This window comes from Cryptomeria japonica, chromosome 6 (genome assembly GCF_030272615.1).
Source record: "Cryptomeria japonica chromosome 6, Sugi_1.0, whole genome shotgun sequence".
Taxonomy (NCBI): Eukaryota; Viridiplantae; Streptophyta; class Pinopsida; order Cupressales; family Cupressaceae; genus Cryptomeria; species Cryptomeria japonica.
In genome coordinates, this window is record NC_081410.1 from 117866183 (window position 1) to 117892852 (window position 26670).

Here is a 26670-nt window from a genome sequence, read left to right on the forward strand (position 1 = left end):
ACTGTAATTTTAAAAGTGTCAGAATTGATGAAATCAGCCAAAATTCTGGATTTTAGCAGAAAAATACAGTAAGATCTAGCTCCCAAAATTTCGGAAAAAATGTCGGGGACGATGGCGCTCGGGGTGCACACGGTCCTCGCAACTTTTTTCCAAATTTTCAAGGATGAAAGATATTATGATTTTGTTGCGGAATCCAAAGTTACAGCCGATTTGGAGATGTTTTGATCAGTGAAATTATTAGTCAAAGGTTGAATCAAGAAGGTTTTAAAAATTAGGGTTTTGACACTTAACCACTTAATTTTCAAAATTAAAGCACAAATATGAATTGACAATTTGTAATAGAAGGGTAGATCTGAAACAAGCATTAACAATTAAACATTTCGCAAGCTCAATTACTAAAAAGAAAATTTAGGGTTTTCATGCAATTAACCTCTAAAATTTGCAAAAGATCAAACATGGAAATGTAATCAAGGCATCCAATTTTCAGATCTAACCATGAATAATCAGAAAGGATGTTCACGTCGAGTTCACCAAAATGTAAAGCGGAAAATCGAACCCTAGGTGTTCTCCCCCACTCCAAGGAGAAAGGGGGTCACTAGGATTGACGGTTTTCACTTAGGGGAGACTTTACATTTAAAAGAGGGGTTGAAACCCACAAGATCCAATCCCACACAATGCAAGATTGGATTCTAAATGAGTTTCAAGGGTTAAGATAGCAAGGCTACCCTCTTTTGTAAAGAATGTAGATAGAATGATTAAGCTAAGAATGCATGAAAAGTGAGAAAGATTCACTTATAAACAGCGATAGGAATATAGGATGAAGCTGCGGACCTGGAATTAGCAGTAAAATATCGAGACGGCGCTGTCCTGCAAATTTGAGCAAAAGTTGACGGGACGATGGCGCCCGGCGTGCACACGGTCCTCCGAAAAATCCGCGAAACGAAGGGGGATCTGTTCGTCTCTGCACAAGGATTCCAGATCTTCAATTACAGCCGCGTACCTGCAACCTACACACAGAAAAGCGAAGACGATTGGGGGGTTAGGGATTAGGGGTTTGCCCTTAGGTCAAACCCCGGTTTTGGAATTAACCAAGAAATGAGAAATGCTGTAAATGTAAATGATTGTAATGTAAACAAGTACTTGATACCTTGTTGTAAGAATGTTTGTATTCTTACATGCGAAGGTGTAAATGTTGTTGTATGTGATCTCCTCTTCAATGGTTGAATCCTTGTCTTGAATGCAACACTTAGCCTTGAATGGAGACTTAGAATGATCAATTGCTTGAAGGAATGCTTGAATGCTTGAATGTTTGAATATCGTTTCCACGTCTTGTACACATATGTCCCTCCTCTCCAAAATGGGAGAGGAAATGTAGTTTATATACTTGTCAATTAGGATTGATAGATTGATTTTTCCGACCTTTGGCCGACCAGGAAAGGTTATTTTCCAATTTGCAAACCTAAAGACCCGAGGCCCCAAAAGAGACCGGGCCCAAAATAGGGCCAGGGACCAGGGCGCTGGGCGCCATGGTCCTGGGGGACCAGGGCGCTGGGCGCCCTAGTCTTGAAGGACCAGGGCGCTGGGCGCCATGGTCCCATCTCCAGGGACAGCAGGGTGCAAGGAGGATCAGGCCAGGGTGTTGGAAAATGCAGTTTTTGATGTCATGGACAAGTTTCGGGGTCTCCATTCAGGTTCGGTGTTGCGTCGCCATCGTGAAGACCCAAATGCAGTCGAAATTGCAAGTGTCGCAATTTTAGGACGCTACACATACATTCATCACATGCGTAGAAATGTAAATTGTAGCTGAAGGAATTAGAAAACATAGATATATAGAGTTATAAGTGTTGTCTAATGTATATAAAATCCATGACTTCAAATGTTCCCAAACATATATGTAACTGTAAAGTGTAAACAAAAACAAGTCTATGGCTCAGGCTCTGGCTCAGCCTCGTCTATCTGCCTCCTAGAAAGGCGTCTAAGGTAGGTCCTGGATGACTGAGTAGCCATAGTCTCTGCTTGTGATGTGCCAGTCTGAGTAGCCATAGGTGCTGTGCCTGATCGTGCTCTATCCTCCTCCTTTGCCATAGCCACAACCTCAGCCTCTCTGTCTGCTTGGTCAACCCACTCAAGGTCCTCATCAGTGAAGACTGGATTGGTGGACTCAGTGAGCCAATCGAACTCGGGGTCGACTTCCTCATTAAAAAATGTTAAGTTTTTTTTGTTTTTTTGACTGCACTCTTTTAAGTGACATCGGCCAGGTCACGACCCTCGGACTTGGTGAGTTAGGGAGTGACTCACTGACTCGGTGAGTCAGGCGAGTCACGCCCCCTGACTTGTCCGAGCTCGGGTCAGGGTCACTGTGACCCGACAGGGGTCACCCGGCCCGCTGACTCGCGTGACTCGCTGCGAGTCACAGAACTTTGATCGCAACCTTCCCAATAGCAAGTGACATAAATCCATTGGCATAATGTCACTTAACACTCCATCATAATAATCTTTAATCTTTAGTTTTACCAAACACTATTCATTAACCTAAGGCTTATGGTTGTTTTATAACTAAGCAATCCTATATTGATGTGGATGCTCTATTCTTACCAAATTCAACTTTGTAACCATTCTTCAGAAACTAGATTATTTGTACTTCTATCAATGATTACATTACAACATTTAACTCCTGACTTATACTTTATTCTGAACAACCTCTTTCATTGGGCTGGTTCTTTGTGTCATTCTTTCTTCAACATGGCTACAAAAGTTTCTCCTCTTTCAACTTCTTTTGAATGTTTAGTACTATTCTCTTCATCTACATAGGCAACTCTAGCATTACCCTATGGTCTTTTTGTTTGTCCCTTCTTGATTTCCTTGGTAGTCATATTCTCTATGCCCTTCTTTATCACATCTAAAAAATTTCCTCTAAATCCCCCTCTTGCAAATATCCGTCTTGATTTGGTGCCCTGTAATGATCTCCTCCTTGGTGCCATTTTATGTTACTTTATTATTTTACTAGTATCATGTTTTAAGAGTTAAGTAGAACATGCATCAAAATTTCTAAATCGAGGAGCTAAATGTACTTTCAAGGAGATCATAACATTTTCTCATGAGATGTCCAACTAAAATTGGCTTAAGACGTTTAATGGTTGAGTAGAAGATTCATTAGATCTTTACTATCTAAATTGGAGTGTGTCAATTCAAACTAGTGTTCCATGGAGTCTCAAAATAGTGAGAGATAGAGACAAATGGATGGATTTTTGGGAAGGCAAAATTTGTCGATGGTAAAGGGATGGCCTAGTTAACATAATATATAATATTTGAGAAATAACTTATTAAAATTTGTAATTTTTTATTTATGTAAATTAACAGACGATCAATTGAAGAAAATACCAAATTCTTTCAAAATGGTTTATGTAGTAGTTTTACTCAAAATCTGAATTGATTTGACAAATCAAAAGTATAAATAGAATTCAACTATTCCAAGTTTAATTAGATTAAAGTCTAGAAAAAAATATTGGTTTTCTATCTATCAAACACCAAAATAACTATGGATTATTCTATAGTTGAACAAGTAAAACATCAAGAACATACCACCTAGATTATTAATCTGATAAGATCTACTATGTTTAAATTTATTCCTTGATTTTATTGCCTATCAGTTTATAAATAATTAATTCATTCTTTTCGACTTTCATTATTATGAAAAAGATCAATATTGCAAGATTAATTATGTGCCAACTAAGAGGAGCACTTGTTTGTACAGGTTATTGACACGAATGGAAAAGGAAATAGCTATCGTTTCACATAAGGGCTTTTTAAAACACACAATGGCCCTCTTTGGGAAGGATTGTCATCCATTGGTTAGAAATGAGATCCACAAAGAGTAGGTTACTCCATGAATAACATGAATGTGGAGACAATAAAATTGCTTCAATAATTTTGCATCTTCAATTGCAGTTATTGGACTGATCTAGTTATATAAGAAAATTTCATTGTGCATTTCTTTTTGGAATAGAAACAAATTAATTACTTAATGCATATACCATAGGCATGTGGGCGAGTCGCTGGTTCAAAGATGAACTAGCTTAGTTCTCTCTTATTGTATCTTATTAGCAAAGTAAAGAAATATTATATCATTTCATGGTTAAAAACCATTGTTGTATATTGCAGGTGGAAATCTTGAGTTTCTACATCAGTGAAAGGAGCTTTTTCTCAGTATGTTGGAGGTGGTAGGGGATGGTTTGTCTATGATAAATCAATCTGATTTCAATAAAATGATTTGGGCAATGAAGCCATCAATGGCTTCTTTGATTAAGTCAATGTTCATGAGACATCCTGATAAAGAGGTAAGACTTGTTGTGACTTATTGCCTCAATGAAATTATGAGAATCTCAACCCCTAAAGCACTCTACAATAACAAGATTACGAGGGAGGTACTATGGCTGATTGTTGAGAGCTTTCATGGGTTAGATGACATCAAAAGTCCTTCCTTTGGTAAGAGAGTTAAGATTGGAAGTTATGACAAAGGTCAGATCTTGTTTTCATTGTTTCATATTTTCAATCACTGAGGAGCATGAAGAAATTATATCTTCTTGTAGGCAAACCATTATGGCCTTAATTATTAACAAAAGTGATGCTATCTCCCAACCCATTTTATCTATGTTATTGGTTGTTTCGAAGCAAGAACAAGTTACTTCTTCAACTGCATATGAGTTGGTCAACAGCATGATCAAACAATGTGAGGAAAAGCTGAAACATTATTGGGTCAATGAGGAGCAGGTAGATGAAAAGGAATTCATAGAAGAGCATTTGGATGGAGAGATTGCCTCACATCATGAGGAGTGTTTGATTGAGCCCTAGGATGACCCACTAGACATGCATGTAGTTAGCATTGATAAGATTGTGAATGAGGGAATAAACAAAACAACTTTGGTTTCGAATTCAGATTTATCAGGCAATGTTTCTGAGATTATTGACTTCCTTGATGATTCTAGTGGGGTAGATTTAAGCAATTAGTTCACAAATGTATCTTCAGATGTTTAGCATGTTAAAGGTGGGGTTATTGAAGATTCCAAGCCAGATCATAGTGACAATCTCTTATCACATTCCAGTGATGATAGTGTTGTGACATTTTCACACATCGCCCCATTGATAATGGGGACCCCCACGTTATGCTTTGTAGCTTAGGTGTTCTAACTTAGTTTTGTTTTAGCTAGGCAATAGTCATAGTTTTTAACCTTTGTTTGTGAGAAAGGTTTAGTCTTCTTGGTTTGGGTTAAGTGTGTTGAGTATCCCTTGGTATGTCTTAGGAAATGCGATGTTGTGATCAAGTTGGGAACTCAATTTTCGAGTCCAAGATTCATGAATGGGCATTAATTGAGGTCAAATCTTGTCAAAAGTTGTAAAATCTTGTCAATGTTGTTAATTTGTCAATTTGGTCGTAGTTGTCAAGGTGCTAGATGTTGTTAGGAAAGGATAGAAGAGTGAGAAGTGGTAAGTTTGCTTGTAATTCTGTCAACAATTGCAAGCACAATGCCTTAGATTCAGTAACTTCCAATTTGCCTTTGTGCAAGATCTAGGTGGGGAAAAGTATGGAAAATTTGACTGTCTGGAGTCAACCCCCATGCACCATGTATGTGCAAGCCAACCCTTTAAACCTGTGCCAAGAGGAGGTTGTGCAGTTCAACCTTCCAAACCCGCCCTAGGTTGTGCATGCTAGTCTGTTAAATCTGACCTTGCAACACCTAATTTGCATGAACAAGATTCTTGCACAAAATTGTGCTATTGCACCCTAAGATCTGCCCTTGTTGTGCAATAGACCTCCCCACGACCCCAAAACCGACCTCGTGAGGTAAATTGTGATTGTCTAAGTGACACCTTTAAGTGGTCTCCACTTGCATTAGTGCAAGTCTAGGTCTCATATCCCCTCAAGCACACATTGTGTAAGCAACTACTTTAAACCCACAATAATTTTTGTGCATCAACACCTCAAATTCGCCCTTGTGGAATTTGTGCAAGTCAACATGTCAAATGCACTTAGGTTCGTGCAATAAGGGCTTCAAATCCGCCCACCTATGAGTAGTGCAAGCAACCACCTCAAACCTGCCAATGCAGGCTTGACTCTCATGTCGGCCTAGTGAGAAATGAAATGAGAGAAAATCAATAAAATGCATGTCAGCCTAGTGAGGGATTGCAAGTCCAGGTTTGAGGGTTGATATAAATTAGGGATCAAATTTTCATTTCAAACTTCAAACCAATCCATTTCAAGCCAAAGATCAAATGGCAGACCTGAGACAATTCTGTTTGTAGACTTTGGAGGAGAATTTCATCAGCATTCATCAATTTGCAAGGGTTTTGAATGATGGGGTTTGTGAGAAGATTGATGTTATATGATTGATTCAGTATTTGTGTGTTTTGCAGGTTTGACATAAGGAAAGATAGGAGGCAAATCAGACCTGGGAGAGGTGGATCATACCACTTATATGCATCTAGAAACCTGATTGAAGGAGATTCACCACCTAATATGGGATTTGATTAAAAATGATGTAGAGAAATCAACATGGCATCATCAAAAGGAGGTAATCCTGATCAAGGACATCATGCACAAGAGGATCAAGTGTAGACATCATGAATTCAGGATTGAATATCATTAAAGGGAACAAGGTGAATTCCTGAACAAGAGGATGAAATGCAAGAGTGATCAAGGAATGGAGATAGTTTCAGAAGAGTTAATCAAAGTTAGAAACTTGATCACCAAGATGATACAATTTGGGAATATGACCCATCATCATCACATCGAGCAATTGGAAATGTTGAGTATCAAGAGATATTGCTTGAGACATAAAGATTTCTTTGTGCTGACCTACAAAGAACAAACTGAGTTGGTTCTTAGTCATCATCAACTTGATCAAGTCATGACAAGACAACATGTCCATGTTCACTGTGCATGACTCATTTACAACTACACACGTAGAGGCATTGAGTTCAACATACCAAACCTCATTTTTCATTGGTATGAATTCAAAGGACATGTGTCCTAAATGATGTAATTTTCTCATTGGTCGAAGGGAAGTTAGTTATAACTAACCCTAATTAGGGTTTCATCATGTAATCTCGGCCATTGATCTGAAATCAATCTGGGCCATTCATTGTGATTGGGGTGTCTATATAAGGCATTACCTTCTCATTTGTATAAGTTAATAGTTAGAAGTTCACAGTTAGTTAGCAATTAGCAGTAGAGTAGGAGGAGAAGACAAAGATTGTTGCAATATATTTCATCATGTTCGAGAGTCTTGTGAATCCTGCATTGTCTTGGCATTGCAAATTTTGACAAGTTGTGTGGGTGTAGTTGCGCATTCAAAGTCCACCAAAGTTGAAAGAAATCAACCTGCTAATCATCTTGGTGATGCTGCCGCCCGTCCATTGAGAAATCTTTCTTTTTTGAATTTTTTGATTTTTGATTTTTGATTTTTTTGCTTTTTTGGATTTTTGAATAAGAGAGATCTAGCAAATCTTAAATTTGGCTTTGAAAGCTCAATTGGCTCGAGCTACAGTTGATTTGAGCATTGAAATGCCTCTTCCCTTTGCAAGCCCAGTTGATAGACCAACGATCACCTTCCTTTCTTGTGCAAATTTTGTCGAGAGTTGGGGATGACTCTCCACTGATCTTCCACTGGATTCACCTATTCAAGAGTTTGCATTCATGCCCTCCTTCTAGCGCCAATTCTGTTGATGTGTTTTTTATGACACCTTCAAACACAGAATAAAATACTAAGTATCTTATTCTCTCTTGAACAAAGACCTCTCAGATGCTAAACTATGTGATCAAACGAGATGACTCCAAGGTTTCGATAGTTAGGTCTTGACTTCATATTGGATATAGACTTAGTGATATGATATGATTTTGCTGGAATCACAAGGGGGATTCACATTGAACATAAATGTTGCTGGAACATGAAGACTTATTTGAACTCAAATGTAAAAAAAGGATAAAAGAAGAAAAGGTCTAGAGAGACTAGTCTATTCCTAGAATGTAAGAGACTATGAATGACTTAGTGAAATTCAACCATGCTTTGTTTCACCATGCAAGGAACAACTAGGAAAAGCTGGTGCGATCTTCTAAGGAGAGCTAATGATGTTCAAATTACTACCAACAACATAGACACCATCAATGTAATGCATATCAGTGAGTGAATAGCATTCAAAGTTAAGCTCATGTGAAGAGTTCAGTTGACCATGCAACGTATTTAGCAATCAGCAAAATACTAGTATGAACATCTGAATTTCACCTTTAATCATCCACAATAACTTCCATCCATTTAATCAACATCAAAACAAATGAGAGGTAGAGACCATGCAAAATGTTGAATCAACACATGAAATTCACCATATCTTCAATGAAAATAATATATTTCTTGCAACAAAGTCTTAGCAACAAACTTTGTTTCTCCTACTCTACTCTAGCTACTTGCTATCTAATGTCTATTGATCAACTATTAACTACCTATTATTCTCTATTTAACCTTTACAAATGAGAAAATTGAGCCTTATATAGATAGCTCTTTACAATGAGTGGCTTAGATTGATTCACAATCAATGGCTAAGATTACAAGATGAAAACCCTAATTAGGGTTTGTTACAAAAAAATCCTTTTCAGCCCATGAGAATTACATTTGATTTGACTTATGTTCCACATTGAATGTGTACCAATATAAAATGAGGTTAGGTATCTTGAATTTTGTGCCTCCATTGAATGAGTTAGGTACATTGCATTTGGACATGCTGACGTAGAATCCTTTGATTGGTCAGTGATGACAAGGATGACACCTCAGTTTGCATTGTAGACTTGATACCTCATCACATGCGTATGTAGTTGAGCGGTATCTCTTGATACTCAACATCTCTAAGCTTGGTGTGATGATGGCATTGTCACGATCAAGTCAACCCTCTAGCTTTGATTGTTTAAATTGCCTTGCTTAAGCAAATCTTTTTATCTTTTGAGATGTTGAGAGCCTCATCCCGTTGCAATTGTTTAGCTGAAGCTGCGAAGTCTATCATCTTGTTTGTATGATATTTTAATGTTGTTCACTTGATGCTAGCCCCGGTTTGACCGCTTGGTGCTAACTGCATTGATAGCCTTTGATGAAGTCCTTTTACACTTGTTTCACATCCTTGTGCATTCCTTCATATCCACGTGCAATCAGACTTGCAAAAGAGATAAACTTGAATCAAAACACTACGAATCAAAGATGCAAATTTAAAATTGATCACAAACTCAAGCGTGACATGTATGTTGCATTTAGGTCTAGGTTCAAATTCAACTTCACACACTTCATCTCATGCTCTCCAACATATTACATTATGCTTGAGTTGACCTCCTTGCTCGGGCCCATTTTCATACTCTATATGCACAAAGATGGGCACAAAATCATGTTCAATTGCACAAGCCCCAAGGCAAGGCACAAATTTAAGTTTCATTTGCATAAATTGATGAACTGATCAAGAATTATTCCCTTTCTTGCCTAGGCACATTTTCAAGCCCCCTTTGCACAATTCTATCTTGGTAAGCAAGCTTGAATGTATAGTGCACTTCTCATGTTGGTTTGCACACATTGCCTTGATCTTGCCAAGGTGCATTTTACACCTCCGTTTGCACAAGTTCATGAGTTGCTAGGGCGCAAAATGAGCATGCAATTGCACAAGTTCCCATTAGTGAGCGCATTCTTCATGTTTATTTACACGAGGGATGGCGCAATGTCTATCTTAAATTGCACAAGTATTTAAGCAAGGGCACAAATTGACCCCTTATTTGCACGTGTCTTGATTTTCAAGTCTTTCATTCACGCAAAATGTTGAGTGTTTATCTTTCTCGTTTCATGTTAGGTATATGTTGGGTGGCTTTTTGATCTTCAATTGCACAAACAAGAAGGCACACTTTGGAGTGTTGATTGCACAAAATGAGGGCACATTTTGACCATGCATTCGCACAACTTGGGCACCAAATAGGGGTTTGTTTGAACAAAATGGTCACTATTTCTTCCTTTACTTGCATAATCATTCATTTAAATTTCCACATTGATGTTGCCTTTGGTCAAAGCCTCTCTTGCTTGGGCTCATTTCTTGCTTCATTTGCACAAATTCGTTGCTCAAGGCAAGGTCCTTGGCTTGAGGAAAATCTTGATAGCCAAATTTTGTCTGCGCACCCAAATTCTTCAATCTTGATCCCTTACTAGCATTGACTTAAATTATCTTGTGATTCTTGCCTTTCTAGCATGGGCGCACTTTTAGGGTCCATTCGCACAAATTTTTGTCTTGCCTACCAAGACGCAAAGATGATATTTGCTTGACCAAGACTCAAAGCACACTTTATATGCTCATTTACTCATATGAGGAAGTTGATTGCGTTGTTAGATGCTCTCAAAGGGAGGGCGCAAATCCTAGGTCCAATTGCACAAATTGCTCTTGGTGAGCAAGCTAGGATAAGGACTATGACTTAAACAAAATTTTGACCTAGTCAAATTTTTCCTCTTCAAACTTCCATGAGTTCATTGCCTTCATTTTTTGCTATTTCGATGTATTTCATCATTTGAAGGCAATTTTGTAAGCCTAAGGTCACAGTTCCTAGGGTGCAACATCTAACCTAGTTTGCACAAAATGCCAAATGACATGCATACCTAGACAATCTTGCTCGTTAAGCTTTCAATGATCGTTGGGTTACTTGATCTCATCTAGACACACTGACCATGACAAACCTTGGTAACTTAACATCTTTCCTTGCAACTTGACAACTTCTTGTGACCTAACCTCAACTCGTCATCCTGGATTGACAAAACCAACCTCCACTCACAAGTAAAGGTTAACAACTAAGAAACTATTGCCAAGCAAAACACCAAGGCAAAGTAAAAAGTGGGGGTCCCCATTTGCAATGGGGAGATGTGTGAAACATCACAACAAGACGGAAATTCAGATCAGCCCACTTGGTGAATTCATCTGAAGATTCACAATTGCACATCATTTATCAGTTTTCATAGAGATTTGATGATCTATCTTGCAGATTTTCAGAGGGTTTGTTATTTTATTTATGGAGGCATTCCGGGTATGTGTTACTTGATGGCATTAGGCATTTTCTGATTTTTAACAGCAGCATGTGTTTGTAAACAGCAATACATTTCTATATCAAAAGAATACCATTGGCTTATTTAGATTCTCTGTATTTCATTGATTGATTTCCTTGAAAATCTATATTGTTCATCTTGCATGTTCAATCTGCATGTTTAAATGTCGCAATATTACATTATGAAGAAACAAAACATGAGTAAAAACGAAAATTCAAATCAGATTTGAAGCATTATCCGAGTCCGGGATATTTCAATGGATCATGAAGTATGATCCAAAACGTTGAGATGATGAAATATATTGCACACAGTTTAATCCAAAAGTTTAACAAATCTAACATTATGGAAAGATGAAACAATCAAAGAACTATAAGACAATCGACATATTTTATTCTGAAATCTATGTAAGGAGAATCAGCCGGAAGTGGGAGATGCTCAACTTCCTCCCTTCCTTTGGTCAAAAAAGTAGTTACAAAGAACTCAAATAGAGAATATACAACATTCTTCTTACTCACAGTAATTCAGCTACTTTTGTACTAGCAAATTTTGCTCAAAATTTTAATTTCTAATTCTCACTCTTACACTCCCTTGCCTCCAAGCCCTTATTCCTCTTACGGATATTCTATTGGAAGCATAATTTTGTGCACTAAAGAACTTAAAAGAGCTGAGGAACACAAAATCATCTTCACATTTGTTACTTTTCTTGAAAACTGCCATGAGTACTGAGAAAAAAACTAACATGCCACTAATGAAATCATCATGACACATTCACAGCCGCCACTATCACGTGTGAAACAACCATAACAATAATACAATTGCTATTGTTGTACCTGGTGGTTTTCTCACTGCAAAATGTTCTCAATTTCAGCGAGATTTCTGATGAGTTTTTCCTTGTTTGATGGAGAGATTTGGTATGTGGATGCTTATGTATCATATCATTAAAATATCCTAATTTTAGTTCACCCATATACATTTTATCAAAGTGTTAAGGAGGACTTAAGCAATTACGAGGCTTCTAGCAAAATTGAAATTGTTGAGTTAGTATTGAATACAGTCGAACAATTGGCATTGTTTAACCATAGTTTTCTATATTTCCATTTAAGATGTGCAAACCATAGCTTTCTATGATGTTTAGTTATTCTTTTGGATTGCAAAAATCTCTACTGCCTTTTTGTTATACATTCTGGCAGCAAAGTCTTCTTTCACGGACAAGGCAACTGAATTCTGTATTCAATTTTCTATATCCTCTCATAATACAAAATTAGTTTACAAACATGTCTCCTTGCTCACTGGGAGCTCTTTATCTTACATTGACAGAGTTTTGACCAAGAGATGGCCCATTAGCCACACAACCAACTAATGCTAACAGTAATAATTCTTTGTAAATCCTTCTTTATGAGATTGATTTTGGCATGCTACTTTAATGCTTACCAACATTTATTTTCGATGCAATACATTAGTTAAGTGATTTTTTAATATGTATTTGTTGATTACATTTCTCATGATTGCTTATAGGATAATACTTTCAATCCATGCAGACTTGCTAACTGTGAACTTCGTTCTTTTGTTATTGCTGACAGAAGGTGAACAAGTTTACATTTCTTATGACTCAGATTTCCTTTTTAACTCATATTAAGTGCTCTACAAGTTCTTCCATTCAGTTGTCATTTTTTATTGGGATTTGCATTGTTTTGACATGACTTGTGTGATTTACAGTGGAATCAGTACTAGTTTGCGTATAACCGATTTTCCAGGGTACATTCCTTCTTGTCTTAATGTCTCTAAAGATTATGATGGTGTAAAGAATACAGAGGATGAACATGCGCTAGCCTTTCCTCCTCGTACTGATGTTCCTATTGATTGTGATGATGTGAAGAGTACAAAGAAAGAATTTACAGCAGCTTCAAAATAATCTCAAATCCACCGATTTTCTAAGCAGTCTAATAATCCCATTGAAGTGATGAGCATTTCAACAGAGCACAAATGACATGTATTTATCCAAGAATTTGTACGAGATACTACTTAGTCTGAAAGGCTACATATTGGAAAAAAACAAATACCTAGTTGGATGGCGTGCCGAACTCCTTATTTAAATAAAATTTGCAAAGATGAAATTTGGTCTTTGTCTTGATGAAGCTCCACAATTGAGATAATATGTTGTCCCTAGATTTCTTTGTTTGTTCATCTATTATTTAAGGTCTTAGTCCTTCGAGCTTTAGAGTGGTTAAATTTTTAAAGAAATTAGTGCTTATTCTGGGACCGTCATACTGCAATTTGAAATAGATTACAATGATAAGCTAATGTTATTGTATGCTCAACTGTGTATATTTATTTATTTTTCCCTTAATTATAAGTTAATGAAGAAAGGTAGATAAAGTGACTAAGAAAATTATTTGTTATAAAATTCAGCTGTTAACAATGTTAATTAAAGCATAATATATTTGTTTGAGTTTCATTTAATATTTTGTCTTTTAATTATAAATGATTATTTGACTTAGAAACGAGACAGGATATCTTGAAGCAGTATTATATATATTTATGTAGGAGAGATTATTACATTGAATTGAAACGGTATTAATTCATCATTATAAACAAATGGCTTCTTCTTTAGGCACAAGCTAGAAGCTGTGGTTCATAATGTTCAAGAATCGGTTGAGGCCCTGAGGAGAACCCCCTATGAATAAAATGATTGTTGAGGATTCCGTTGAGGTCCTACGCGGAGCCCCCCTCGAGGATAGAAATGTGGGTGAGTTTGATTTTCTGATGTTTCAGGCTTAGCTTCAAACCTTCTTGAAGCTGTTTTTTTTTGGTTGTTGTTGTTCAGTTGTGTGGTTTTGTTGGGCCCTTTTTTGTTTTTTAAGATTTGTTCTTGTTGGTGGTTTGTTGAAGGCTTTCTGATTGTGTTATTTAATTTTGTTATTTCTGTTTTACAACATTTTACAAAAGATTTTGGGTGCTCTTCAAAACTTATTTTACCTTTAAATAAAAATAAATTATTAATTTTAATCAATTAATTACAATATAATATTTTTCTTCTGTAATTATAATACTTATATTATTAAAAAAAATAAAAACATAAAAAACGCAATTTAAGTTTTTACTGTTTATTTTGCTATTTTCCTAGCAACCCTTGTATACTTCAAAATTTTAATTTTATTTATTGGATTCTACTTATAATTAAACCACATTAATCGTACTAAACATGCATAAGTGATGCCTTTGTAGTCATGAACTACAATATAACATGGCACAAAGGCAAATATTTTTATCTGAGTCCAACTTGAAAATTTGAAGTAATGAATGTCTGAGTAGATTGAGTAAATTGTCATATAGGGGAAAATGGAAAATGAAAATGAAAATAGATTTTTTATAATTTATGAGATTAGATGGCCTTTGTACTCATGAACTACAATTTAATGTGGCATAAAGGCAAATATTTTTCTCTGAGCCCAACTTGAAAATTTGAAGTAATGAATGTCTAGTAGATTGAGTATAGGGGATTATGAAAAATAAAAATAGATTTTTTTATAATCTATGAAATTAGATGATCTATTATGAAAAATGAAAATATTTTTTTTACAATCTAAGAGATTAGATGATCTATTTTTGAATCTAGAGATGGTTTAATACCATCCTTGTTAAGGAATTTAGATCAGAGATAGAGAATACAATAGTCTGGTAATATGTAGTGAGGATAGACTTTAATAAGATCACTGTAATGAATATGTTTTACCTCTGATATATATATATATATATATATATATATATATATATATATATATATATATATATATATATATATATATATATATATATATATATATATATATATATATATATTCTGTGATAATATCGACAACTTGCTGGTTCGTGAAACTGCCACAGTTGTTGGTTTCAGTTCACAGCAAGTGTCGATGCCTATAAATAAAAGGATGAAGAGTCGTGTCCACGTAGGGGCATGACTTTTATGTGGCTTATGCCACGTAGAGTCATGACCCTACGGGGACATGACCCTTCATTCAATGTTGTTATATATTACTTGCTTCAATCTGAATGAAGCTATATCCTTAACACTCCCTCTTGGCAAAAGAGGATTGAATTTCATAATTAAGTTTTAAGGAACAACATTCTAGATATACACATTTATTTGACATGATCATTCACTTAGTAACACTTACTAGTGAAATACTTCATATCTTAGAGAGATATGGATTATCTAATATCCAACACTCTGGGACAACTACTTGAAGTCTTATCAGATTACAACCTTGATTCTAGTGACAATTGTAACATTGTCATTATCACAGGTGAAATAATTTTAGTATCATGATATCCGACACATTCTAGGATAACAAATTAATGTAGTCAATCATGTATGATTGTTATCATAATTTTTGTCATATTTCAGAACAATCATTTAATGATAACAATTCAATAACTCATCATAGCAAATTTAGTATCAAGATTTCCAGCACATTCCAGGACAAGAACTTAATGTAGTCAATCTTGATAACAAATCAGGCTATTGTGAAAGTCGTCACCTTACAATAGTGATCTTACACTTACACCACATGAAAGATCGTCACCTTCCATGACATAACACATACATGCAATATTGCATTCAAGATATTCATGAATATATCAATTACATATGATTAAGATTAATATTAGAAATTTTCATCATAATTTAGTCATACCAAGTTTACCTCTAAAGTACTCCACTTTCAACTTTGCAAGAGGTTTGGTGAATATGTCGACACTTTGCTCTTCAGTGCTGATGTAGGTCAATTTGACAACATCTCTGTCTACCATATCTCTTATGTAATGGTATGGGATTTCTATATGCTTGGATCGATTATGAAAAACTGGATTTACAGAAATTTTGATGCAGCTTTGATTATCACAGTAAATCATAGTGGGGTTTAGGGGCTTCCCAAATAGTCCAACTAGCAATTTCCTTAACCATACTGCCTCACGTGCTCCCATGGAGGCAACCATATATTCAGCTTCAATGGAACTCTGAGAAACTACTGATTGTTTTCTGCTAAACCAGGATATCATAGTTGATGCAAGACTAAAGCAACACCCCATTGTACTTTTACGATCAATGGAACTTCCTGCCCAGTCGGAATCAGAATACCCTTGGAGTTGTATCTCAACATTTTTATACTTTAGACCAAGTCCAATAGTGCCACGCAAGTATCTCAGAATATGCTTAACAACCATTAGGTGAATCTTCTTAGGTTCGCACATGAAATGACTTAACATATTGGTAGCGTAACAAATACCAGGGCGAGTGTTTACTAGGTACATAAGAGATCCAATAATTTGTCTATAGTATGTAGGATATGTAGGTTCCGAATCTACTGCTTCACTTTTGAGCTTATGAAGATTTGTTTCCATTGGAATGGATAGAAGCTTACAATCTATCATACCAAATCTGGTCAGGATATCAGAGGTGTATTTTCCTTGATTTAGGAAAATATAATTCTCTTTTTGCCATACTTCTAGGCCCATAAAATAGTGTAGTAGACCTAGATCCTTCATATCAAATTCAGCCACAAGGTTTTGTTTCCATTTTGCAATGTGGTGATCTTCTCCTGTTATCAACAAGTCATCAACATAGAGAACAAGTATTAACATGTCACCATCCGATATTTTGAAGTATATTTTAGAGTCTGCTTCATTTTTGGAATATCCTAGTTTGGAGAGATAACTATCTATCCTTTGGTACCATGCCCTAGGAGCTTGCTTAAGGCCGTAGAGAGCTTTTTTTAGTCTACACACATAGAGATTTATATCATGTGTAGCAAAGCCTTCAGGTTGTTCTATATATACTTCTTCCTCAATAACACCATTCAAAAATGCAGTCTTCACGTCCATTTGGTGTATCTTCCACCCTTTGGAAGCTGCAATGGCAATGATGGTTCTTACAGAAGTATATCGGGCAACTAGAGCAAATGTCTCTTCGTAATCAATTCCAGCCTTTTGAGAGAACCCCCTAGCAACGAATCTGGCTTTGTGTTTTTCAATACTACCATCTGGTGCATATTTGATTTTGAATAACCACTTTAATGAGACAACTGATTTGTCTTTTGGTCTAGGTACAATGTCCCAGACATCATTTTTAAAGATAGATTGGTATTCCTCAATCATTGCATATTTCCGAGCTTGACATGTTGAAGCCTCTTCAACATTTGATGGTTCAGATTTTGCAAGTTCGATCATGAGGGCAACATAGCATGATTGACTTCTTATTTTCTTATTCTCTTTGAAGATTTCATCGGGTTCCACATTATTTTCTTCAATCATCTTTCTTGTCCATAGTGGTCTTTTCTTGTTGTTAGGATTTTTAGCATTCTCGAAATTAGGTGATTGAAGTTCATGATTTTCTATGCCATTCTCCCTCTGATTTTCAATTGTAGGATTTTCATCCGATTATGCGGTTAGATCATATTTTGCACTTAGAGATAGTTTATAAGGAGCATCTTCTTCAAATTTGACATCTCTACTGATTTCAATGGATCTTCGTCCAGGAATATAGACTCTGTATCCTTTAGTGGTTTCACTGTAGCCAACAAATATGCCTTTCTTCCCAGAGGGTTCTAGTTTGGTTCTCTTTTCTTTAGGAACTTGAATATACACGTGGCAACCAAAGATTCTTAGATGGCTTAAATCTGGTTTATTTCTTGTAAAGGCTTCTTCAGGTGTTATTTTCTCTAGGATTGAATGAGGGCATCTATTTTGAATGTACACAACTGTATTTGTGGCTTCAACCCAAAATGAGATATGTAGATTTTGATCATGCATCATGGCTTTAGCAGCTTCGATGATGGTTTTGTTTTTTCTTTCTGCAACTCCATTTTGTTGAGGATTATAAGGTACAATACACTCCCTCTTAATCCCAACAGAAATGCAGAATTCTTTAAAATTTTCAGAGATATATTCACCCCCATTATTTGATCTTAGAGTCTTTATTTTCTTCCCAGTTTGATTTTCCACTAGGGCCTTAAATTCTTTAAATTTCAATAACACTTCATTTGATTCTTTGAGTTTTATGAAATAGACCCAAGTTTTCCTAGAGTAATCATCAACAAATATCACGTAATACAAGAATCCCCCTAGTGATGGTAATGACATTGGACCATACAAACAGTGTGGACAAGTTCTAGTACAACTTTTGATTTGTGTTCACTTGAGGGAAATGACCCTTTTGAGTTCTTCCCTAGAGCACATCCTTTACAAGTTCCAACATGATCAGATTTTGGATTGGGTAATCCTGTGGTAATTTTTCCTATAGAAGGTAGGGCACTAAATCGAAGATGTCCTAATCTTCTATGCCAAATTTCATTAGAGTTTGATACTTCATGATTTAGTGCTTGTTTTTGAGTATTACATAATTTGTATAAACTACCATCTCTAGATCCTATAGGAATAACATTCTTTATGTTAGAGTTTTTAGGCCCTGGAGTAGAACTTTATCTTCATGGAAGGTGACATGATATCCTTGATCAGCTAGTTCTGAAATAGAGACCAAATTCCTTTTGATACCTGATACAAAGAGAACATCTTTGAATTGTAATGTAACTCCTGTTTTTAATTGAATTGAGCAAGTCCTAATTCCTTTCACTAGATAGGTAGAATTGTCTCCTATTGTAACTTCTTTAGTTGAGTGGCCTTCAAAGGTTTCAAATTGATCTCTAAAACTGGTTATGTGTCGAGATGATCCACTATCGATTATCCACATATGTTTGTTTGAGTTTAGTTTGCTTGATAAGGCTAAGAAAAATAGAGGATTCTCTACTTCCTTGAGTTCAACTATGGTTCCTTGAGCTTTCTTTCTTTCTAGGCAGAACCTGTGAGTGTGTCCAAATTTATCACACTTGTAGCATTGAATCTTTGAGAAGTCTTTGCTTTTGTGATTATTTCCTCTCTTCCATTTGAACTTCCTTTTCTTCTCTTTGTTGCTTGTGTTAGCATGTAGTGCTTGAATTTCTCCCCCTTTGTTTGGACCCAATTCTCTTGTGATTAGTCGAGATTCTTCTTGAGTACAATCATTCTTGAGTTGATCAAATTTTGGTAGTGTCAGACGAGCACTAATGCCTTGAATAAAGGATTCCCAACTGGATGGTAATCCCTTAAGTGCTATTAGAGATAGCTCCATATCATCTATATTATTCCCAATAGTTGACAATTGGTCTTTTAATTCTGAAATCCTCATGAAATAGGATGTGATTGTTTCTCCTTTGTTCATGTAGATATGCATTAATTGTTGTTTTAAAGTGAGCAATCTGCTTGCATTATTTATTTCATATGAGTTTTGAATGGTCTTGAACATATCATAAGTTGTAGTTAGTTTTGAGATGGTTGGGAGAATATGATCTTTAACAGCATCAATTATGATTTTCTTAGCCTTGTTGTTGTGTCTTTTCCAGGTTGTTTTCTCTGGCTCGTCTTCGGGTATCTTAGTATCTTCTTCTATGTATGCATCTAGTTCGAGTTCTTAAAGAATTGTTGTTATTCGAATTCTCCATGAGACGAAGTTGGATGCACCTTCGAGTCTATCCTCCACTCTAACACTGTTCACCATGATTGATTTTCCTTTGATTCTGAGTGCAAGTTTGAATTTTTTTATAGAAAAGAGGTGTCACTATTTTATTATTTCTCTATCAACGTGGCTCTGATACCATGTTAAGGAATTTAGATCAGAGATAGAGAATACAATAATCTGGTAATATGTAGTGAGGATAGACTTTAATAAGATCACTGCAATGAATATGTTTTACCTCCGATGTGTGTGTGTGTGTGTATATATAACTCTAACTATTAATCTTCTATGATAATATCGACAGCTTGTTGGTTCATGAAAATGCCACAATTGTTGGTTTCAGTTCACAGCAAGTGTCGATGCCTATAAATAAAAGGATGAAAAGTCATGTCCACGTAGGGGCATGACTTCTACGTGGCTTATGCCATGTAGAGTCATGACCCTACGGGGACATGACCCTTCATTCAATGTTGTTATATATTACTTGCTTCAATCCGAATGAAGTTATATCCTTAACAATCCCTACCAGATTTGAACAATTTTTTAATTTTATTTATTTATTTATGTGCAAATGCAATCACCATTATATTAGCCATTGCAACAGCCTGCATTATAGATGTTTAATACAATCACATTTATCTGCAGCCATTGCACTTGCCATTAATGTTATCTTTTTATCGCCAACCTTTAGTGTGAGTTTAATTATGCATCATTGTACAATGCAGAGGCGGCTAGAAGGGTGTTCAACATAGGAGTTAGTGTGGAAATGAGATAACCCCACCTTATGATAGCTTTAGATGGTTGCCATGTGCTTAATGTCATTAATCCCCCCTCCATACAAGTAGCTGCTCCGCTTTCGATGGACACTAGGGGAAGAGCACTAATAGATAACATAGTTCCAATATCTGTCACCTTATTGTCATGTTGACCCCCCAATAGCCGTCATAGTGAAAACACCATTAATAAATTTGTTTTGTACTAATAGCCGATCATTTTTTGTAATTAATTGGCCCATTTGTGTGCAACTATTGGAACATTTGTCCCATTTGTGCACCACTATTGGGACATTTGTCAACAAGTACTAGCGATTTTGAGTTGACGGTTACCGGAACATCTTTAGTTAGGTATCAAGCGACAATTTGAAATGTGTACTTTTTGACCTTTGTGCGCTTAACTTATTCCACAACGTGTATCGTTACTACCCAGAAGCCAGATCAATAGCTATAAGCAGTTAAGTCGCATACGAAAACAACTAAAAATAAAAAATAAAAATCCGATATACCGTTTAAAATCTGTAGATGTGCGAAGTTAGCTACAACGGTACTCTTCCCCTATGCCACTTGAAAATGTAATGACGTATTGGATGGAAAGTAAGATAAAAATGATAACTGGTGATCAACCAGGTGCGACTTTGGCTTCTACTAAAAGGACCAATGAGCTTAAAAGCAATGGATTCAAACAGTATCTACAATCCTCACCCTTCCATTTGCACTTGGCTTATTCTGATAAAACACAAGCATTTTTAGAGACCAAACAGAATGAAAAAACCCTTTGAACCACAATCATGGCTTTGGAGATCGATTCGAGCCATGTGAAGAGTATTTTCGGAGAGGGCAAAACTCTTCTCGACCTGCACCAGTTCAGAGAAGCTAATACTATGTTTTGAAAATTTGTGAGAGTTGGAAAAGGCCGAGAGCTTGAATGAGGAGAATAAAAACAAGAATCGCCATTGAAAATAATGTCCTCAGGCCAAAGCAGCCTATGGGATATAAGAGCAGCACACGAATTTCTTATAGAAGTCTTATAAAATTTGTGATCTTCTCTTTGCAGGGAATTTTGATATTGATGTTTGTAGTTTGTCCAGCCTTGCCTCCCACTTCATTCATTTGTCATTATATTTTATCTGTGTTTTTTATTCTAGTAGCTATTCTTCCAAGCCAATGATGGTTCTTCGTACTTTGGATCTTCTATAAGTAACTTAATAGTTGGACCATTGTCAATGCATTCCAAAGGGAAAGTACCTATCTCAAACAATAAATTTTTATACGAAATAGCAGTCTTAATTTTGAGGCTACTTATGATTAGATGCTTCTATATTCTCTCTATTTCTAATTTGACATGTTGTTCTCTCAAATTTGTAGAAAATCATTGGAGTAACAAGTAAGCTAAAAAGGTCTCTTGGTTTTCCAATCTCATAACTTTGTATTTCTACATGTATTTTGTAGGGAGTAGAATGCTTGTCAATCTATTCGAATTATTTTTGCTTTGCACGTTTCTCAATTGAACTTCTTGTGGAGATCAAGCTTGAGATATTCGTACTGATCCACTACTTCCAATGGGTTGCTTTCAAAGAGAGTTAATTTGGGGAAAGAAACCCATGGAGAATTCAAATTTGAATGTGTTTATTAATTAATTGAAATGCACATTTGACTATATTTATTTACTAATTGAAATTCAGACGTATAACATGATTTTAAATTTTAATTAACTAATATGAATATATTAGAGTCTTGGATAGTGAATATAAAGTCAAAGTCACTTGACATATCTTTGTTTATACTTGTAAATAAAACGGTAAGTACAAAAATTATGTGCCACTAAGTCATTTCGTTGACATTTTTCAACATGTACTTATACTAGTGAAGCCTGGAAAATGTCCCCCACTATCCTTGATCAATTTTTTTTTTGTCTCAACATCTTGGAAGCGCCCCTCATTGTCTTGAATCAACTTTTTTTTTTGCCCTAATGTTTCATAAATGTGTGGACTACGTAAGGATGGCTAATTGTATTGGTGCAATTAGATTCAGCTTAAAAAAAAAAAATGAATTAAAAAGTATTTCATTGTTTTCTTTTGTGGGCCTTCACACCACACTCAACACTAAATTAGTATAAGAACAATCACTTTTTTTATTCCGGTTTATTTGTACATGCCAATACAAATTGTTGTCAAGTTGGAGAAAAAAAACATTTTGAACAAAGTTTCAAGGTGTAGATGAGTAGATCAAAACTATGACAATATTAGTGAGTAAAAAATATCGAGATAACAAAACAAGTATTAAAGGTAGTTCTTTTCTTTGTTTTTTTTTTTTCTTTTCAAAGTTTTAAGAAGAAATATTTGATTTTTTAAATTTGTAATTTGTACTTACAATTTTCTTTTAACAAAACAACATGAGTAACAATAATGACGATAGTAAACATGAAATGGAAGAAAGAAATGTTAGAGTTTTAGCCTTAGTTGAACTTTAAAGTGTAAAATTGTTTTGGGTGAAGGAGAACAACCACAACCCATTTGAGTGCCCTTCCACCATCTTGAAAACTTATGCAAAGGGTTCTTTCAATTTCAAAAAATCTCTTCTCAAATATGTGACAATTGTAGACAAACAAACAAAAAAATTGAGTTAGGTTATAAATATTGGCAAGAACTAGTCCAATTCTTAGTTTTCTTCTATCTTTATATTTACTTGCAAGTTTTGGAGCACAGTTTTGCTTTGGTGATATTTTGCGGAACCAAATTTACACTGTATTCAAATTTTGTCCTTATTTATAAGTAGGTTGGTGGCTCTATGAAAATAACTTAGAAAAACTATGAAGATGCATCGAAGAGGTAATCAATGACAATCTTGACATGAAATTGGCCTCAAAGGTGGAAATGAAAAATACAAGATGATGACATAGGATGCAAGTAATTTTCCTAAACCTTGTCAAAATAACTTTGAGGCAAGTACATCTAGAATAACATATTGCTTAGTTGGTGATGTATATTTTTTTTGATAATCACATATAAATTATGAAGTGGGTGTTTCTCATTTCCAAAAATGATAGAGAACATAAGTCTTGGAATTACCTAGTGCTCCTTTATCTCTTTCTAGACCTTTTGCCCCTATCCTTAGGGTTAACCCTAAAATTCAAAACCTTCTGAACTAAGAAGAAAATGATGTCAATGAGGAAGAAGGATTGTGTGAGATTGAATTGGAGTATTAGAATACCTAGCTTGAGGTGGAAAAAGAGTTTAATCCGCTTGAAGAAGAGATTGGATTAGAAGTAGTAGAAGACTTCAAACTAGAAGAAGCCATATTCAAGTATTGAACTAAGCGATAAAAAAAAAGGTCATGAAAGAATGAATATGATGGATCATAAGAACATAAGAAGAATTTTTAAACCCCAATTAACAATTCAAGATATGATCCATCAAGGTATCCTTTAGGTTTAGAGAAATATAATCAAATTAATTTTGAAGGAATCCTAGGTTGTCAAAATCTGGTTCCTAATGATGTTGAAGGAAGGCTCACTTAGTTTTGGGGGAACAATGAAATTTTTAGGGAATACCATTTGAGAGAATTTACCAAACTTTTTGATAGTTTTAATTATGTATATGAGGATATTATAATGAAGTGGTTCATGTATTCCTTAGATTATACCACTAGAGAGTGGTATAAAGGTTTAACTAAGCAAAGTATTCTCATGTGATTTGTTTTTAATATCTTTAAGAAACAATATAGAGACATAGTACACCTAAGGTTCACAATATATGAATTCACCAACATAACCAATGGAGTAATCAGATGGTATTCGACTTAAATGCTATCTTATTAAGATCAATGCTAATAATTCTCTAGAATATATGACCAAAAGAAGATGTGTTTAGTGTATATTAAAATGCATAGAATGATAAAATAGGATAAATAATTATTGAGGGATAAAAATCCTCTCACCATCAAAGATCCATATTAGATGGCTAAAAACATTGAGACTAATGAGAAGGGATTGAAAAAGTGCCAATTATAGGGGAGTTGAGACCACATTATGATGATATGATTAAATCCAATATGCTTCCTATCAAAGATAAGCTGGATAAATTTAATGAAACTTTCGAAAGAGTTGAGCTATAAAGTGGCCAAAAATGAGAAATGAATCTCTCATGATAGTCAAGTTCATTCAAGACAAGAGAGTCCAATGAATTTACCATATATATCTTATAAGAATGAAAAACAATTAAAGACATAAGCAATTTGTGTCAAAGAAGACGATCAATTTTTTTTTACCAAAGTCTGTTTATTAATTAAAAGGATATAATGTAAACTTTATTGAAGAAATTCCTTGGTGTGAAGCATGTCAAATCCCATACTTCTACTGAAGTACGTTGTTGATTTAGTTATGGTGGAAGGTGAAATAGATTATGAGGATTGTGCCAAAGAAGAAACATAAAACAACAGTACCAACCAGGTGCAATTTTGGCTTCTGCTAAAAGTACCAATGAGCTTAAAAGCAATGAATTCAAACAATATCTACAATCCTCACCCTTCCTGGTGCAGTCACCAATTAGGAGGGACCTCAAAGAGATAAATCTGAACCGAGTAGCAAGAGTAAACACAACTAAAGCAAGACAAGATGATGGAGGCAATGCAAAACTGAATGAATTAAATCATGAAAACTGATTACAAACGGTCGGTAACATCCGGGCTACAAGGTTCGGCTCACTAACTTGCTACAAACATGCTCAATTACAAAATCGGTCAACTTCGGACCTCTAAATCCTAACATATGTCTTCTATTTTCTTTTTGATGATTTAGGATGCTAAATTACATTAATTTATATGGTCTAGAGGGATCCGGTCAGCCCAAGAAGAATCAAACAATGATGAACATGATAAAACATGTAAAACCACCAGGTCGGCCTCCGCCAAAGATAATCCTTCGAAAAATCCAAAGGATGAAGTGCAGATCAAAGTGAAGGTTGGCCACACACCAAGGAACATTGGAATCCATGAACTGGGGCTCTGCAAGCTACAAAAAGGATCCGCAAGATTCTCCAATAGAAAATAGGTCTAAGCGGTTCTGAGGTTCTAAGCCAGAAAATTGTCTCGGAATCCAGAAGTGATAACTTGTCGAAAAATGATCCAAACGTCCCTCAATTTTGGAATAAGGAATATAATCATGTTCACAAGAAAAATCCAGCTCCGGTGAGCAAATGCAAGAAAATGTAGAAAGAAATTTTGAAACTACAAAACATGAACAAACTGAAAAGGAAATGTTTTTGGTTGATACAAGATTGTGAAGAAGCAGGGATGCTCTTGCATCAGACATCCAGGGTTGTTGAAAAGGTGAGTCCCTCACTTTGCTGGGGTTAGAGGAAAACCAAGACAGACCACCTCTACCTGAGAAATCCAATTTGAATCTCCAATGGGTCCGCCTTTCCATTTCACAAGACACTCCTTGTACTGACTGCTCCAAGTATTACGCCCAATCCTACTATCCAAAATATTTTCAATCTGCTCTAGTTCCATCTGGGGCAACTGTTTCTCCAAGTCTGCAATATTGTCTTCACTGAATACTGATTCATAGTACTGATGTAGGTCTGCAATGTTGAATATAGGTGAAATATTCAAATTATCTGGAAGCTCTGCTTCATATGTATTTATGGAACTGAATTTCTTCAAGATCTTACAAGGTCCAAACTTCCTCATCTGCAACTTGTTATAGGTTCCAACTGGAAATCTTTCTTTTCTTAGATACACCATCACTTCATCACCAATTTCAAATTCCTTATGTCTTCTCTTCTCATCTTCCTTCTCCTTATACTTGTTGTTCATATCCTCCAAATGCTTCTTAACCTGAGTATGTAAGGTCGTCATGTGATCTTTAAATTATTCTACCTCAACACTCCTCTTTCCTTCATTACTGATATCTCTCAATCCAATATACCTCTAGGGTGTGCTCCGGTAACAATCTCAAAAGGTGTCCTTCCAGTCCTTCCAGTACTTCTGTTCACCAAATTATTGTATGCAAACTTTGCTTGTGTAAGAATCAAGTCCCAACTTCTAGTCTTCTCTCCAACTTAGCATCTCAACAAATTTCCCAAATTCCGGTTTACTACCTCTGTCTATCCATTAGTTTGTGGGTGAAAAGTAGAATTGAATTTCAGATCTGTCTTTATCTTCTTCCAAAGTGTTCTAAAGAAATAACCAACAAACTTAGTGTCTCGATATGAAACTATGCTCTTAGGTAATCCATGTAATC

General features: G+C 35.5%; 1 protein-coding gene across 11 annotated transcripts in view; it reads left to right on the forward strand.

The window, feature by feature from the left end:
- LOC131074818 (phosphoglycerate mutase-like protein) overlaps positions 1-13234 on the forward strand; it is a 77518-nt gene extending 64284 nt beyond the window's left edge. For 9 of the 11 annotated variants that reach the window (XM_058011515.2, XM_058011522.2, XM_058011514.2 and 6 more), the window contains 3 exons: positions 3755-3874; positions 12644-12688; positions 12822-13234. In XM_058011515.2, the coding sequence (XP_057867498.1) occupies positions 3755-3874; positions 12644-12688; positions 12822-13017 (361 nt within the window). In that variant the 3' untranslated portion in view covers positions 13018-13234. Of the gene's footprint in view, positions 1-3754; positions 3875-12620; positions 12689-12821 lie in introns of all 11 variants that reach the window. The other 2 variants (XM_058011523.2, XM_058011524.2) reach the window with 2 other exon arrangements.
- The last annotated feature ends 13436 nt before the right edge of the window (positions 13235-26670 follow it).